We start from the raw sequence: 14,753 nt of genomic DNA, 5'->3' as shown, positions 1-14,753 counted from the left end.
CTGCCATATATAAGGCCCAGCTCCCCTCTCCTACAAGGTCTTCTGTGCATATTTTATTTTATAAAACTAATTTTTAAGGGATTTTTGTGAAATACACCCCACACAGATGAGAATATTAAAATGATAACTCAAAGAGGTTCTCCAGGTATAACATTCCATTGACAAACACCTTATGTATTCAAAAGACATGTATGAAAAATTAAAAATTTGATTTTTTGAAAGTGACATGATGCAAATTTAAATACATGCACATAAAAGAACAAAAAAAAATAATCAAAGAAACCTCACTCTTATATCATGGTTTACTTCTTTAATAGGCATAAAATAAAGTCATGATGACCTGTGTGCATTCACTGCTGTTTTAAGAGCCAGGGCCTCTTACTAATTTACAAGCAACTTCTTGTATCATGTCATTATTTACAAGAACTACACCCACTATACACAAAACAGCACACTTTCCTTCATTAGAATCACTATCAGTCCTTAACCAAAAGAGAAGAAACCCAGACTTGATTTGTTCTCCAAATATCCTGGGCAGAAAGGATTTCTGTTAGGTCCCCGAGAGATTACTGCCAAACCTGGCTGCAAGAGCTCGAGCACAGTTCAGATGCCCGCTGTTCTAACAAAGATACAAAGCAGTGCTCCAAAGCATGGTTCTCCAACTTGACGTGCATAATCCTCTGGGAAGTACAGGGTTTCAGCATGGCCAAGGGGAAGGTGGATCTTCTGCACACAGGTTATTACACAGCTACTTAAATATCACCTGATAGCTTGTCAGCCACTCGTCAAGTTTTGTTCTTTTTAGGCAGCTTGCAGATATCATAACTGACGAGGGTTGGAACATCTCTCCTATTAAGAAAGGCTGAGAGAATTGAGGATGTTCAGCCTGGAGAAGCGAAGGCTCCAAGGAGACCTTATTGCGGCTGTTCAGTACTTAAGGGGGCTTATAAGAAAGATGGGGACAGACTTTTTAGCAGGTCCTGTTATGACAGGACAACGGGTAATGGTTTTAAACTGAAAGAGGGTAGATTTAGCTTTAGATAAGTAAGAAATTCTTTATTGTGAGGGTGGTGAGACACTGGCACAGGGTGCCCAGAGAAGCTGTGGCTGCCCCCTCCCTGGAAGTGTTCAAGGCCAGGTTGGACAGGGCTCTGAGCAACCTGGTCTGGTGGAAGGTGTCCCTGCCCGTGGCAGGGGGGCTGGAATTAGATGATCTTTAAAGGTCCCTTTCAACCCAAACCATCCTATGGTTCTATGATTATTCTTATCATGAGATGGATTCAAATTCAGAAAACATGAGACACTTTTATCTTCGCATTCAAGATATCTTGGCAACTGTTTCATGTGTCAATATATTTTTTTAAATTCACAAAATCTTGTATTCAGAATGTATTCAAAGCAAGATGAAAGACAGACACTAGAACATCTTGAACTGCTGCTTCAAACAATAACATGAGCACAGAGCAAAGATTATTCACAGCTTAAAAGATCAAGATCTGAGAGTGAATTTTCTTCATACAAAAATCAGTATTTCTCAAATATTGATTTTGTATGAAGCAATAAAGCAACATGATCACTTTTAGTGATTAAAAACCCCAAAGATTTTTTTCTTTACCTGGCTTTATTGAAGAAGTTTATAATGGATAGTCTAATCTTTGATTCTATTTAAAGAGCTAGGTTCTGTTTTTCTTTCTACTTGGCTTAGACATTTGCACATGAACTCTGCACAATATTATTTCAGAACAGAAAGAGAAGGAGCCAGGGAATTTGCAGAGGATTATGCTTTTTTGCAATCTGTCCTCTGTTGGCTTTTAATCTCAATACATCACAACTAGCAACTCCTTATCAACGTCAATTTTGCTGGAGAAGGAAAAAATATTAAGCCAACAAGTGATTAAGACAATACCTACTTTATCAGTGCAGGGATTAAAGAAAAAATACTGTTTTCGTTCTCAGCCATTTTAATCAGTTTCCATTTAACAACCTAAACCAAAGTTCATACCCCAAATGTGAATTTTGAGAAAGAATATTCAAAAGATTTTAATCCCATCCTAGTTCATAGAAACAGAGAGAACACTAATTTCTACGATATGGGTGGATATGGCAGGTAGTTATCGGGGCAGACATGAACAACAGTACAGAACTGTAGCTTTTTTAGTTTTTCCAAGTGTATCCGTTAGCGATAACCAATGCAAGCTAATAATATTTGGCTTGGAATTACTGAACAGTAGCAAGCTAATATGTCAGCTAGGAAAAAAAAAAAAAACAACCTAAAAATTAGTGCATTGCTCTAATATGGTAAGATTTTGGAATCACATATTACATTGCTGAAGACTTGATAAAACAGTAGCCCAAATGAATTAGAAACAAGTCTGAAAGAAAAACAGTCTCATATCTAGAGCGAAATAAAGGAAAAAAATAAACCTTAACAGATGGAAATGCATATGATAATCTGGGGAGGATGGATGTGAATAGAAGATAATTTTCCCACAAAGGTTAGTTGAGTATATTTCCAGGAAAGGGAGGTGGGAGAAAAACAGGCTTTAAATATTTGGAAGAAGCCAAGCACCATGCAAAATTAAAAAAAAAAAAAAAACAAAAAAAAAAAACCACAAACACCCAACCACAACCCAAGTAATCTGCAAGTGCTCTAAATGTTGTTCCAAAACCTCATCTAGGCCAATTTAAAGATATTGACACACTCAGTTTCACATATGCAGATCTTCATACAGCTTTTTAATGCATTTTTATAATTAATTACCGCATAAAGAGTGAAACGTGAAACAGAAGAAGAGGTAGAATTAGTAAAGATCAGAGAAACTAATTCTGGACGGACACTGAGATTGCTGAAAATGTAGACCAGTGTTGACAATGGCCAATCACAAGAAACACCTTTACAAAATGTTACAGAAGTGGTCACTGTGTGTCATTCTTATAAGATAATCTTAACAACAACAACCAAAATACCCTCATAAATATAACATATTTATAGCTTTTAAGGTTCAGATGTTAATGATGATATCAACAGTTCACAGTAAAACTTTGGATAAAGTTTGGATAAAACTTTGGATAAAATTTGGATAGCAACTTATTTGGTTTTGTTAAAATGATTGATGGACAGGATGTTATTCTTGAGCTTGTGTGCAGAGCAATCATTTCAAAATGATGGTTACCAAAAATTGTATATGTAATACAAGTTGCTGGCTTTACTTCATAGTAAGTGATAATAGTGAGTGAAGATCACTCTCAAAGTGATCATTCTGTAATTCCTTCACACAGAAGAAAATAAATTATTCTGTACCCTCCTTCTCAAGAAATATGCATAATATCACAGTTCATAGGAAAGTATCTAATGAATCATGATTAAAATTAAAAACATTTAATAAAAATGTATCCAAATTTTTGACGTATTGTTTTGTTGCCTGTTGCGTAGCTCTATTTCTTATTTGTCTTCCTGCCTTTAAAGACCATGCATTATTTTATTGCACTTTCATTAAATAAGGCAGCAACAATCTTCTTTATATTAAAAAAAAAAAAAAAAGAAAAAAAGCCGATTAGCTTGCCATTCATCCTAATACCAACTGCCATTTTTTCAATTAATTCTATTAACATAAGCCTTAGCATCTACTGTGAGGTTTTATCAGTGATATTACACAGTCCTCTCAACTGCTTTTTCACTGGACCTTAACTTTTATATCAATATTATAAAAATCTTTGTCTTTCAGTGTAATTGTATTAATCAGAATGATGCTTAAGAACAACAGTGGGTCAACATAGCAGAATTATCTATCTTGGAGGGGAAAAAATTATGGAAAATAAGGGTTTCTAAAATGCTGAGAAATTTCTAAAATAAGCACATGGTCTATTTGAGACTGCTGAATGAAATAAATTGCAGAAAAGCCTATTTTAAATCCTATCAACAAGAATTCAGATAGATAACACTTCATAGTCTAGCTGAAATAGCTTAATGTTGTTTTGAATGAGTGTGGCTTCTTAAATTAAAAGAGCTTCTACCTCTCAATTAGCTCTACTTTCAATAAATAAATAAATAAATAAATAAAATCCCCCACTTCCTTTTTGTCAGTTGAAAGAACTTAAAAATTTCTGTGAAAGCCTGCAGGGAATGATAAGGTTCAGAGAGCTTCCAACAAACTTGAGTTCTAATCCCAAACTGTACTTTAACACACATTTTAAAATACTTATTTTTAATTGTGTGCTAAATTAAGATTAAAGGAGGCCAAAATAACCCAAAATGACGAAACTCTTCACAGAGGAAAGCAGGTCCCTCCTGGATCTACTGCTCTTTAAAACAGCCAACACTGAAACAAAAGATGATCCAGGTAATAGGCCGGAACAAAGCCCTTAGAGAAAGCAAGCTTCATCAGGATAAGTGTGATCATCCTTAGAATAGTAAGTAAGTGGTAAAGAAGAGGCAAGTCTCAGAAGAAAGAAATAAGCACAAGCATGAGAGGTCAGAAGTGACACCCTAGTTTGAGTGTTGTTAGGGCCTGTGCAGTCTGAGATGTGTAGAAGTCAATCTCAGAGGATTGCACAGAGTCAGGTGAGAGTGTCTGCTGATACTAACCTACTCTGGGTAGTAAAGCAAAACACAGCTATGAGATGTTCCATAAGAACCTTGTAACACTTACCGGTGAAAAAATTAATTAAAGATAAAGCTCTATGATGAAAAATGTAAAGTGATGCATGAGGAAAAAAAAATGCAGGCAGAATCATGCTTCTGAAATAACAATCATCAAGAAAAATGTCCCAAGGAAAAAAATACCTTGAAATTACAACACAGAATCCCTTGAAAACATCAGGCTCAATGCTCAGTAATCATAAGGCAATCAGCCTTCAGAAAAGGGAGTAAGAAATTAACCCCTCTTCATGTTTGTCACCCCTCATTTCAGGAGAGAGTACAATAGTGCTAAGAGAAGATACAGAAAGAACCAAAGACAATCCAAGGTATGGGATAACTAAGACAACTAGAAAAGTAACAGAGGAAGGGAAAGGAAGAATTATAGCTATTTGTAAATTTCTGGGACAAATAGGGAAATTCTTACATTTCTTGTAAGATAAAAGAATCAGGGAACAATAAATGGAAGGGTCAGTGATCAAGAGAAATAGAATTGGCATTTCAGCGAGCAGTTGATTTTAGCACTCTGGAGGAATCCACCATCTCCTGTGCCAAGCACAGCACAGATTCAATAAATCCTTAGACAAATTCATGGAGGTAATACTACAAAGGACTACAGAGCAAAGGATACTGCCTCCAGCTCCAACATTTCTGAGCTGAAAACTGCTTTCATGACCACAGTACAGAAGTTATTCCCCATACGTTTGGTCTCTTCCTATATACTCTTCCCTAAAGATTCACTCTGGGCAACTGTAAAAGCCCGGGTACATAGACCTTTGATGTGACCAAATGCATTTGTTCTCATGCTAGGGACTCTAGGAAAGAACATAATATTGCTTATACTTTACACACCAAAAAAGCTTGGAGATAAGCCCAACTATAAGAAAAAAGTAAAATTAAACCTACTGCTTTTTTAATACAACAGCAATCAAACCCATGAAACATAACTTCACAAGAAATGTGGCTTCGTTACTTTCAGTGCTGAGAGATATTTGTTATGACTAGTTTTATCATCCAGCTTTCAGAAGTAAAAGGCCTAAGACAAACTTCAGATGAGGCAAGCCTTTAAACAACCTTCATAAGCCTAATACTTAAGCAATGGATGCTTTGCATTCCACAGAGATGGGAGAATGGACTATTAAGACCATTTAAACATGCTCCCCAAATAGGTGTGGTGTTTTTTTTTTTTCCCCAAAAGTGAAAGATTCTCTTTTTGAGGTAAGACAAAACAGCTATTAGTAATGGAATTGGATTCTTAATTGCAAAGACTTCAAGGCAGGGAATGATTAAAAATTAAGGTCCAAAAGAAGAGATATATAACACTGTCAATCACTTGAGAATGATGTCTCAAGTGATGTCTCAACACTTATATTTTTCTTCCTAACTTCCAATTAACAATAAAACACAGCAAGCATGTAATATTACCCTTTAGAGATAACCTCTGAAGAAATTATTGTGTTGGTTTTTGAAAAAAATTGAAAGGACCTCTAAAATTAACATCAGGATCATGCAGTAGTTGTATTGCATTATATTTTGGAAAAACTAAAAAACTAAGGAAGTTTGAAATGCCTCACCAGGTTCTTCAGCAGTGTTGATAATTCTTTAGTAAGTGTGGAAAATTTTACAAAAGCTGTGCCAAGATCTGGATTATCCCGACTTAAAAAATTACTTCCAAATTTATCTAGTACTTGTGCATAGTTTTCTTCATTTTGAACATGATCTGCAAAAAAAAAAAAAAAAAAAAAAAATTAAAAGTCAGAAAGTTTTTCTTGTAGGCAATTACTATTTTAAGCTTATGTATTGCAGCATAGTGACAAAGCAACTAACAAACAGTACTTTCAAAAAAGCCACTAGGTAATGCAATTACTGAAAATTACAATTATTTTAATATTAAAAGAACTATTTAGCAGTAGATAGATCTATATGCTTCTTTTAAATCAGCAACATGAACTTGTAACACATCAATAAAAAAGCTCTGTAATTATTAATAAAGTAATAAGATCAATAAAAAGTCAAACAATATAGGTACCTGTGCTCATTTTGTAAACAACATAGGAATTTATAATTGTCTACTGAAAAGCAGGGTTTTTAAAAATTGTAATGTAAGACACTTTTACAGAATTAAAAAAAGTCAACAGTATCAGGTATAAAATTAAGGAGACCAAGACTGAATCTGACTGCAAGTTTAAAAGAAGAAACATGTCTTACAGACATTCCCTTTTTACCTGATTTGTAAAACTGAGCTACCCCACAGAATGGCATGTATATTGGTATATAGTGAAAGCTTGTTTCATTATATTTATTAGCAAACTGGACAGAGAGGTTAGAACTGAGAAGGTGAAACTGAAGCAGAGAAAGTGAGCTAAATCCTTAGCTCAAGGATGAAGGAAATTGTGAATTACAGATCACTGTGCCTGAAATGTTTTTCCTGCTTCTATTTTTGTTTCTGGCATCTGTTGCACATTTTTCGTTACTTCCATTTTAGCATCTTTAAATAGAAGATTTGCCACTACAGCCCTTTGGGACACACTTTATCACCTTCATCTCTCTTAGAGGAATACTGTTCATGTTCATTAAATCAACATTTCACTTCAATGAGTTTCCTAATCTTACTATATTTTGGGTTTTGTTCTGTTTAGTTTTTTTTTTTTCTGTAAGCCACAAACACAAAACCACAGAGCTATTCCAAGTAGAACAAGTTCTAGGCAATGAAAAGGGGAGGGGGAAAGAGAGAATAGTCCCCAATAGGTACCAGGTTTTTCCCCAAGTTTTATATTCTTCAAGTTGTCATATTGCCTGAGAGCATTTAAAATTGTAAGAGGGACGAGGGGGACAGAAACTGAAATGAAGGAAAAAACGCAAAACAAAAAAAAAAAAGAACCCCAACATAAGTTTCAAACAAGGTTGGTGGAGAATGTCCCACACTGCATAAATCCACTTCGACATTAACTAAGAGCTGCTGAGGAGTTAAATAATAACATTTTTTAGGTATTAAGGGTACTCAAAAACAACAGTGCACTAAAGCTCCAACAAAATTGAAGAGGACAAAAAAACCCAAACAACACAATGCTTATTTACCAGAAACAAACCCCAAACCCCACACATCAGACAAGTTACATTCTAAAAATCAGACATTAACACTGAGGTTTTCAAAAGGCCAATATTTAATCATATGCTAATACGGAGTTGTAATTCAAACAGTATGTTCCAAAAGCATACAGTTTTAATCAAATAGCTTAACATTTAAACCAAGGAAACCACCGTATAAATAATAAAATATGCACTTTGTTTTGATGTAAAAGCTATTGCATAAATATACACAGAGGACTTTATCTAAGGAGGAGCTTTGGCTTATGCAGTCCTGAGCTAAAAAAGCTCCAATGTACCCAACTGTGCTGAAGGAAAATGAAGGATAATGGAAAAAAGGTTGAAAAGAAATCTGTTCAATCACAGAACCTCTGTCCTTGTCTGTGAAACACTTCTAACCCCACGATATTTCCTAGCATTTTGATTTTAAGTGCTGTGCTGTTTCATAGAGCATTTTCAAAAATAACTTTGTAAAGAGACAGAAAAAGAGCTAAAGACGACCATTTCCTTTATCTGTGGAAAAGCAAAAGAAATTCCTGGTCAGAAAGAAGAAGCATGAAGCAGATCATTGTCCTAGAACAATATACAGGAAATTCTCAAGAATCCCAGACTGCAAATCACCTAAATCTAGAAATGGGATTTGAATAGGATATAAAAGGAATACTTCTGTAATTACCACAAATATACACACAAAATTCAAATACTGTGTAAGAAAAACAGATTTTTAAGTTTTACATAAGTATCAGTGTAAATCTTGTAAAAGGATAAGAAATATTTTCTTTTGAAGAGGTTAGATAGTTCCTTACTTGACCTTAAAGGCACACAGATGAAAAATTAAATCTGCAACATAGCCTATGCTAAAATGCAACATATGAAAGCCAACATGCTCAAAGCAAAGAACATGCTTTAATCTCCCTGTAGATGCCTCATGAAAACAGAGAAATTACTTCCTAGTGTCCTAACAGAATTTATTTTGCATGAAGAAAGCTATAATGTGCATGACAATGTTTACTACTTCCCTAGATACAAGCACTGTTAGATGGACTTTAATAACCCTAGAGCGCGAGATGCGAACATTGACAGCAGGGTACATACAAAGGATAACATTTGCCTTCTAGAACTGGCTTGTGTTTTCTCAATATCGTAAATAAATCTCAGTACTGTGATGAAAATAGAACAACTTCCTCAGACATTCTCCTCTTTCAGCAGCTCCCCAAGAGGTGCCAGAATCACGGACAATTGAAGATGGGCTCTGCACCCACTGACAAAGGCATCTCTCTTCAAGGGGCTATAGGCAGGGAAAGGGGCCTCAAATCATCCCCTCCCTGATGGGATCTGGCAAGGCAGCCAGTACCTGAGCCCATGCTGAGGACCTCACTACAGAACAGCAGATGTAGTAAAAGCAACATACCGGACACGATACTGCAGTGAGATTTTTCTGTGCATCTGCTCCACAATCCACATCCTCAACACTGAGAAACACTCAACACAGAGTTTACCTTTGTTTTGGGAAAACACCAGTAGGGCCTAGTGCACAGCGATGTTGTGGCATACCTGACCTTCTGTGCTATAACATGTGTTTTGAGAATTATGTGTTAAAGAGGAAATAATACAGACACATTTGAAGAGGCAGATCCAAGCAACTGAGGAAGGAACGACAGCCACAGCAGTTCACAGGAACCTTTTGTGACACCAGCATCAGGGCACATATTTGCTCTGAGTCCTGAGCACTGCGGAGGCTCAGGCCTGAAAGACTCCCAGGGCTGAAGCCCACCTTAAGGTGACTGCCTGGGGCAGCAGCACAAGTTATCTGAGCCTAGTCACCTTTTAGTAAACTTTTCCCAGGACAAAGATAGAAAAACTGCAATCAGATTCTCAAGGCATATAAAGAATTTGTACTCTTTCATTGAAATACACAACATTCGTTATGCACTACGTTTATTTCCCATTCAAAAGTTACCAGAATTCTAGCATATGCTTCTGAACCCAGGGAAATTCATGACTACTTGTCCATATTAAGTAAGGAAATTGAAGAGCAAATGCTGTGAAGATAGGTTAAAGAACAGTCTTTATATACTGGAGCTAGAAAACACATCACTAAAATTAAAGCCTTAAATTTCCTTTGTGTAAACCAGTTCTATTCAGATACATTACCCTACAAACACTGAAGAATAGAAGAAGAAAAAAAAAAAAGTTAAATAGTTTACAGAAGAAAAATGCACAAACAGAACTCTCTCCTGTCACTGATTATACTTAAATTACACCCAAAGAAATGTGAAGAATGTCTAAATTACTGAAAATTACTTCTGCATATCTAGTTAAGTCTTAAAATAAAAAAAAGGAATCACAATTCAGAACGCTGATCAACTTGAAACTGTTTTTATGTTGCACTTATAAAACAGCTTTGTTCCATGGGCAGCCACAGCCAAGCTGCATTTATGAATGGAAGAACATACACATGAAAAAAGACTCAAAGACCTTAGAAAAAGAAAGAAAACTGTCAAGGTTAAAAAGGATGGAAAAGAAGTTACTTGAAATAAGAAAGCATTCTTTCTCATTTCATCCTTCACAAAGCTGAAATCTAATGAACAAAAAAAATAATAGAAAAGAAAAAACTATTTGATCACCATGTTCTTATCTGGACTCGATAACAAAAATGACTTCTGGACTGAGATTGCTGAAGGGAAAATGAAAGCCTCTTTCAAAAGATTTCCCGACCAATTTCCATCTCATAGAGTCTGCAAGGCTCTCTAGATCATCACAGTATAAGAGCACTGAGAGATAAGCCAGCCCAGAGAGGTAGATGACTTCTTTTTGCGTCTGTGTTCATCACTGATATGCTTGAAGAAGTTCTCACGGAAGAATTTTCTGTCAACTCTGCTTCAGAGGATTTATACCAAATCTAAGTGTTAACAGTAGAATTCATAAAAGCTGACAAAATGAGAAATGGCAAGTCACTTAAAACCCACATACAGAAGAATAAAATAGGCAAACCATATAGTTGTAAAGTAAAACCTCTTATTTATAACAGCCTCAATACAACAGGAAGAACGAGAAGCAAATATAACAGCTATTTTTAATAAGAGCACCAGAGACAACTGAGAATTCAACTATGCACCAGCAGAGCAGTAATGCTGATACATTTCTCAGGCAATTTGTAGAAACTACAGTGCAGAATAGAATAGGTGGACATGTGGAAAAATACAAAATGCTGATCAAGAAACACAGATTTATAGAAATAAATTTTTACTGAAAAAAACTCTTCCCTGCAGGGGATCAACGAGCATATGGGGAAAGGAAATCCACATTAAATAATCTGAATTTCTGAGAAGATCTGTCCCTTACCAAAACACCAAGAGAAACTGGGCAAACTAAGAGGGATAAGCATCACACAGAGAAAAGACAGGTCAAAAAGATGTGGTAGGAGAAAGGGAAGTATGAAGAATTAATTTTATCGACGGAGGTCACCAGTAAAGTCCTGTATGATACTGTGACAAGGCCCATATCATTTAACAACATACAAATGAGTTAGGTAATAAGATTCAGAGTGATAAACTCTGTTCTTCTTTTCCATACAATAGTATAAATTATTGAGAGAAATAGAAGCAAAAGCTGACTCCAACGGTGAGATTAATCTGTCCAAACACAGACTTCTACAACAAAAATATCCGTATCGAAGTTTGGGGCCTACCCTTCCACTTACAATCAACACAGGAAAAGTTACAGCTCAGCTCATTCTAATGTAAATGCAGAGGAAGTCAGATGTATCTCACCCTATAAGTCTCTACATACATTCATTAATTGAGCACAGCACCTATGGCAATAGGCTCACATCTGGGTAGCTCCCCAGTTAGATGTGGAAACCCTCATTGAATGGCCAGTGCATGAAAATGTGCATTAAACCACATAACACACAAGGGAAAACACTCCTAGCTTTAAGAAACAATTGCATAACTAGACATGACAAAGAGGGTTCTGCAGCTCTATCACCTCAACATTCAGTACCAAGCAAAACAAAGCTGAACATCGGAAATTATTAAGAAACATAGCATGCAACAGAGTAACATAAAAAAACTGCCACAGTATGCTTATACTCTTAGTCATGTGTGCAGTTCCTGTTCCTGTTGTCAAAAATTCACTTCTCTTCCCTGCTTTAAAAAAGAAAGTCTATGCTGCCGGAGAGCAAGGGTGATTAAATGTGATAGATTCTGTAAAAAGCAAACCACAAACACACCCTCAAAACACCCTAGGGCTGCTGAATTCAGAAGAGAGATATTGTGCGTGATTGTGAAAACAATTCAATCCAGAAACCTATTTCAAGAGACAGAATGGATGACACTTGATTAACCCACCAAGAAGTCCTCTGACACTACGTTAGCAAGCTTTGGCACTTCAAAGTCCCCTATAAACTCTCATGCCCCAGAACATGCAAAAGTCCCTCAATTCCACATCAAATGAGTCATCCTGGTGAGCTTGAGGCCAATGCTTTGAGACATGAGCAGGGCCAGTCTCATCCTCTGGTGACTTAAGGCCTGAAGAACATGCATGGGACAACTTTGCAAGGGAACATTTAACTAGATTGATGCAAGACTATGAATAATGAACATTTACATTAATTTAAAATCCTTAGACAAAATTAATTGTAAAAGTGTGTTATGAAATATCAAGCATCACAGTATCAGTCCTGACTCAGGTAATTTGTGGCCTTCATATCACTGTGAGCTGAGAAAGTGTTAAATTTTTTTTTTTTTTTTTTTTTAAATGACGCCATCTTTGCACAGTTTTTCTACTCTCTAAAGCATCTGCTGTTGATCATTGCAGGAGACCATGTGGACTGCTAGCCCAACTCAGCACCTTTGGTCTTGCATGGATTTTATGTTTTTATTTCTCCATTTTGTAAATTCTTTTGACTATATTTGGGAGTTATATCAGGGAACTAATGACAAAGAGCTATTGAAAAATCTACAACAAAACTAATTGTGCAATCTACTGATATTACAATTCAATCCAAATGCTATGGGAAAGCTAGTCAGAACAGATTCTCCATTAAATTCAAGCACTATTCCTGTAAAATGGATCCCTAGTTCCAGATGCAATCTATCATGCCAGAAAGAAACTGCAAGACAGATAAGGAAGAAGTGGTGAGAAAGAGGTATCAATTTGTATAACTTGCTGGATTTCATAAACAGGATTTTCCCAAACAGTACTTTCAAATAGGGAAAAGGGGATGGGACCTTTCTAAGGGATTTCCACATCTCTGTGTGGGTATGTTTTAATTTCCACAGCAGTAGATCTAAATCTAAACGCAACAAATGGGTGAGGGATGTGCACTAAAATAAAAATGTATTTGGGTGACATTTAAGCTTTCCTCCTAACAGAAAGGAGTCCCCTGCGGTTCATAATTCAGCAATGAAGAGGAGCAAACCAACACACCAGAGGGCTAGGGCTTTCTGAAGAATTCTGCATGAGACATTGCATTGCCTGAATGTCACTGTTCAAATGTTACTTCAGGCAAAAAAAAAGTCAAAACAATACAACCCCAAAAATCCTAGCTATGACTTTTGGTAGAATATGAATTGGATTACCGAACTGAAGAGAAACGAACTTCTATTGCCCCTGCAAAGCCATTTCTCACCAATCCAGCTAGAGTTCTCAAAGGAGACTATGAAGAAGGGGAGTTTTATAAGCATTTCCTACTATAGTAGTTTAAATATGGACTCACCTTCTAGTAACAAATTTATAGTTAGAAGCTTTCTTTTGAAATTTTTGCTTGAATTGATAAACAACAATGCGTTTCACAGCTGGTTTTAGTATATTTTACATGAAGTTAAACATCAACAAAATCCACTTTCATCACTGAAGCATAAGAACAGCTGGCTTAGCAATCCTCTTAGTACAAGCAGGCAAAATGAGTTTTAATTCAGTCACTTTATTTTTATATTTATTTTTACAAGGTTTCACATGTATAACACATGCTTTTAGTCTTGCTCTTACTAACCCTGTTTTATGTTTATCAGCATGAATTGCCTTCTGTGCACACCTTTTCATATTACAATACAGCCTATCACAACAGCATTCTGAAGAGGGAGCTAGAGCATTATGTATAGTGCTTTATCCAAAAGAAGTCATACTAACTTGTGCATGTGAAACCAGACTTATTCAAAAAAAAAAAATAGATATAACCAGCTACCTAACTATCTCTGGTCCTTTTTAAGTGTAGAGGCAGCCAATTAAAATCATTAACAAACCTTCTACTGCTTTTCCTCAATGTGACTAGTTCATGATGTAGTATGACCCACTTACAGGCACTGAAAACAGTATTACTTTTATTATAAAGCTCAAATCAAATTATAGCTAAAATATCTAGTATAATTTATATATTTCAAAATAGGCACCTTTCATGTGTTCTGCAGTTTTCATCAGTTTTTAAATTCAGTAAGTAGGTACTTTTAAATGGAAAAAACTGCTTGGAGCATCTGAATATTTTTAAAAGCATAAAACTAAATACACATGTACCAAATACTATTCTCATTTTGTTTTAGGCTTCACAGTCTATTGGGGAAATAGTCATCATCAACTGAAATTATAGAAAAGCTAATTAAAACATGGTGCTAGTAGAGCAACAATGTTAGTGATTGGCAGAAAAGTTAAGAATCTAGAATGCATTAAAAAATCCACACACTTCCATAAACACAAGTTAATGGACCAGCACACACAAAACAACACAGAAACTATTTGCTAAACTGATTGTTACTGGTAGGGAATAGGAACTGGGATTTTCCAAAATCCAGTAGCTATAGCTGGATGGTTATTGGAACGTGTACAGTGCTGCTACCCTATCTGCATTTGGCACAGTTTTTAGACCTTGAGAGAAATGGACATAAGCCAGGTACACTTTATAATATTTTTAAAGCCCAATTTGTATATTTATCTGTGTTTGATCATTATCTGTTACTAAACTTAAACTGTTTATCAATTCATACTCCAGCCACTTATGCTCTCATCAAAGTTATTACTATAGCTCTGAAAG

At 35.7% G+C, this 14,753-nt stretch overlaps 1 protein-coding gene across 6 annotated transcripts in view; it reads right to left on the bottom strand.

Annotated features, from left to right (window-relative positions):
• The window catches only part of ASAP1 (ArfGAP with SH3 domain, ankyrin repeat and PH domain 1), a 183,685-nt gene that overhangs the window by 62,840 nt on the left and 106,092 nt on the right, over positions 1 to 14,753 (bottom strand). For all 6 annotated transcript variants that reach the window (XM_042785816.1, XM_033005715.2, XM_033005718.2 and 3 more), the window contains one exon: positions 6,211 to 6,356. In XM_042785816.1, coding sequence (XP_042641750.1) covers positions 6,211 to 6,356 — 146 coding nt within the window. The remainder of the gene's footprint in view (positions 1 to 6,210; positions 6,357 to 14,753) is intronic.

Source organism: Tyto alba, unplaced genomic scaffold (genome assembly GCF_018691265.1).
Source record: "Tyto alba isolate M040663 unplaced genomic scaffold, T.alba_DEE_v4.0 Super-Scaffold_9, whole genome shotgun sequence".
Lineage (NCBI taxonomy): Eukaryota > Metazoa > Chordata > Aves > Strigiformes > Tytonidae > Tyto > Tyto alba.
The sequence above is the reverse complement of the archived record's forward strand: the minus strand, read 5'-3'. Positions and strand labels throughout refer to the sequence as shown.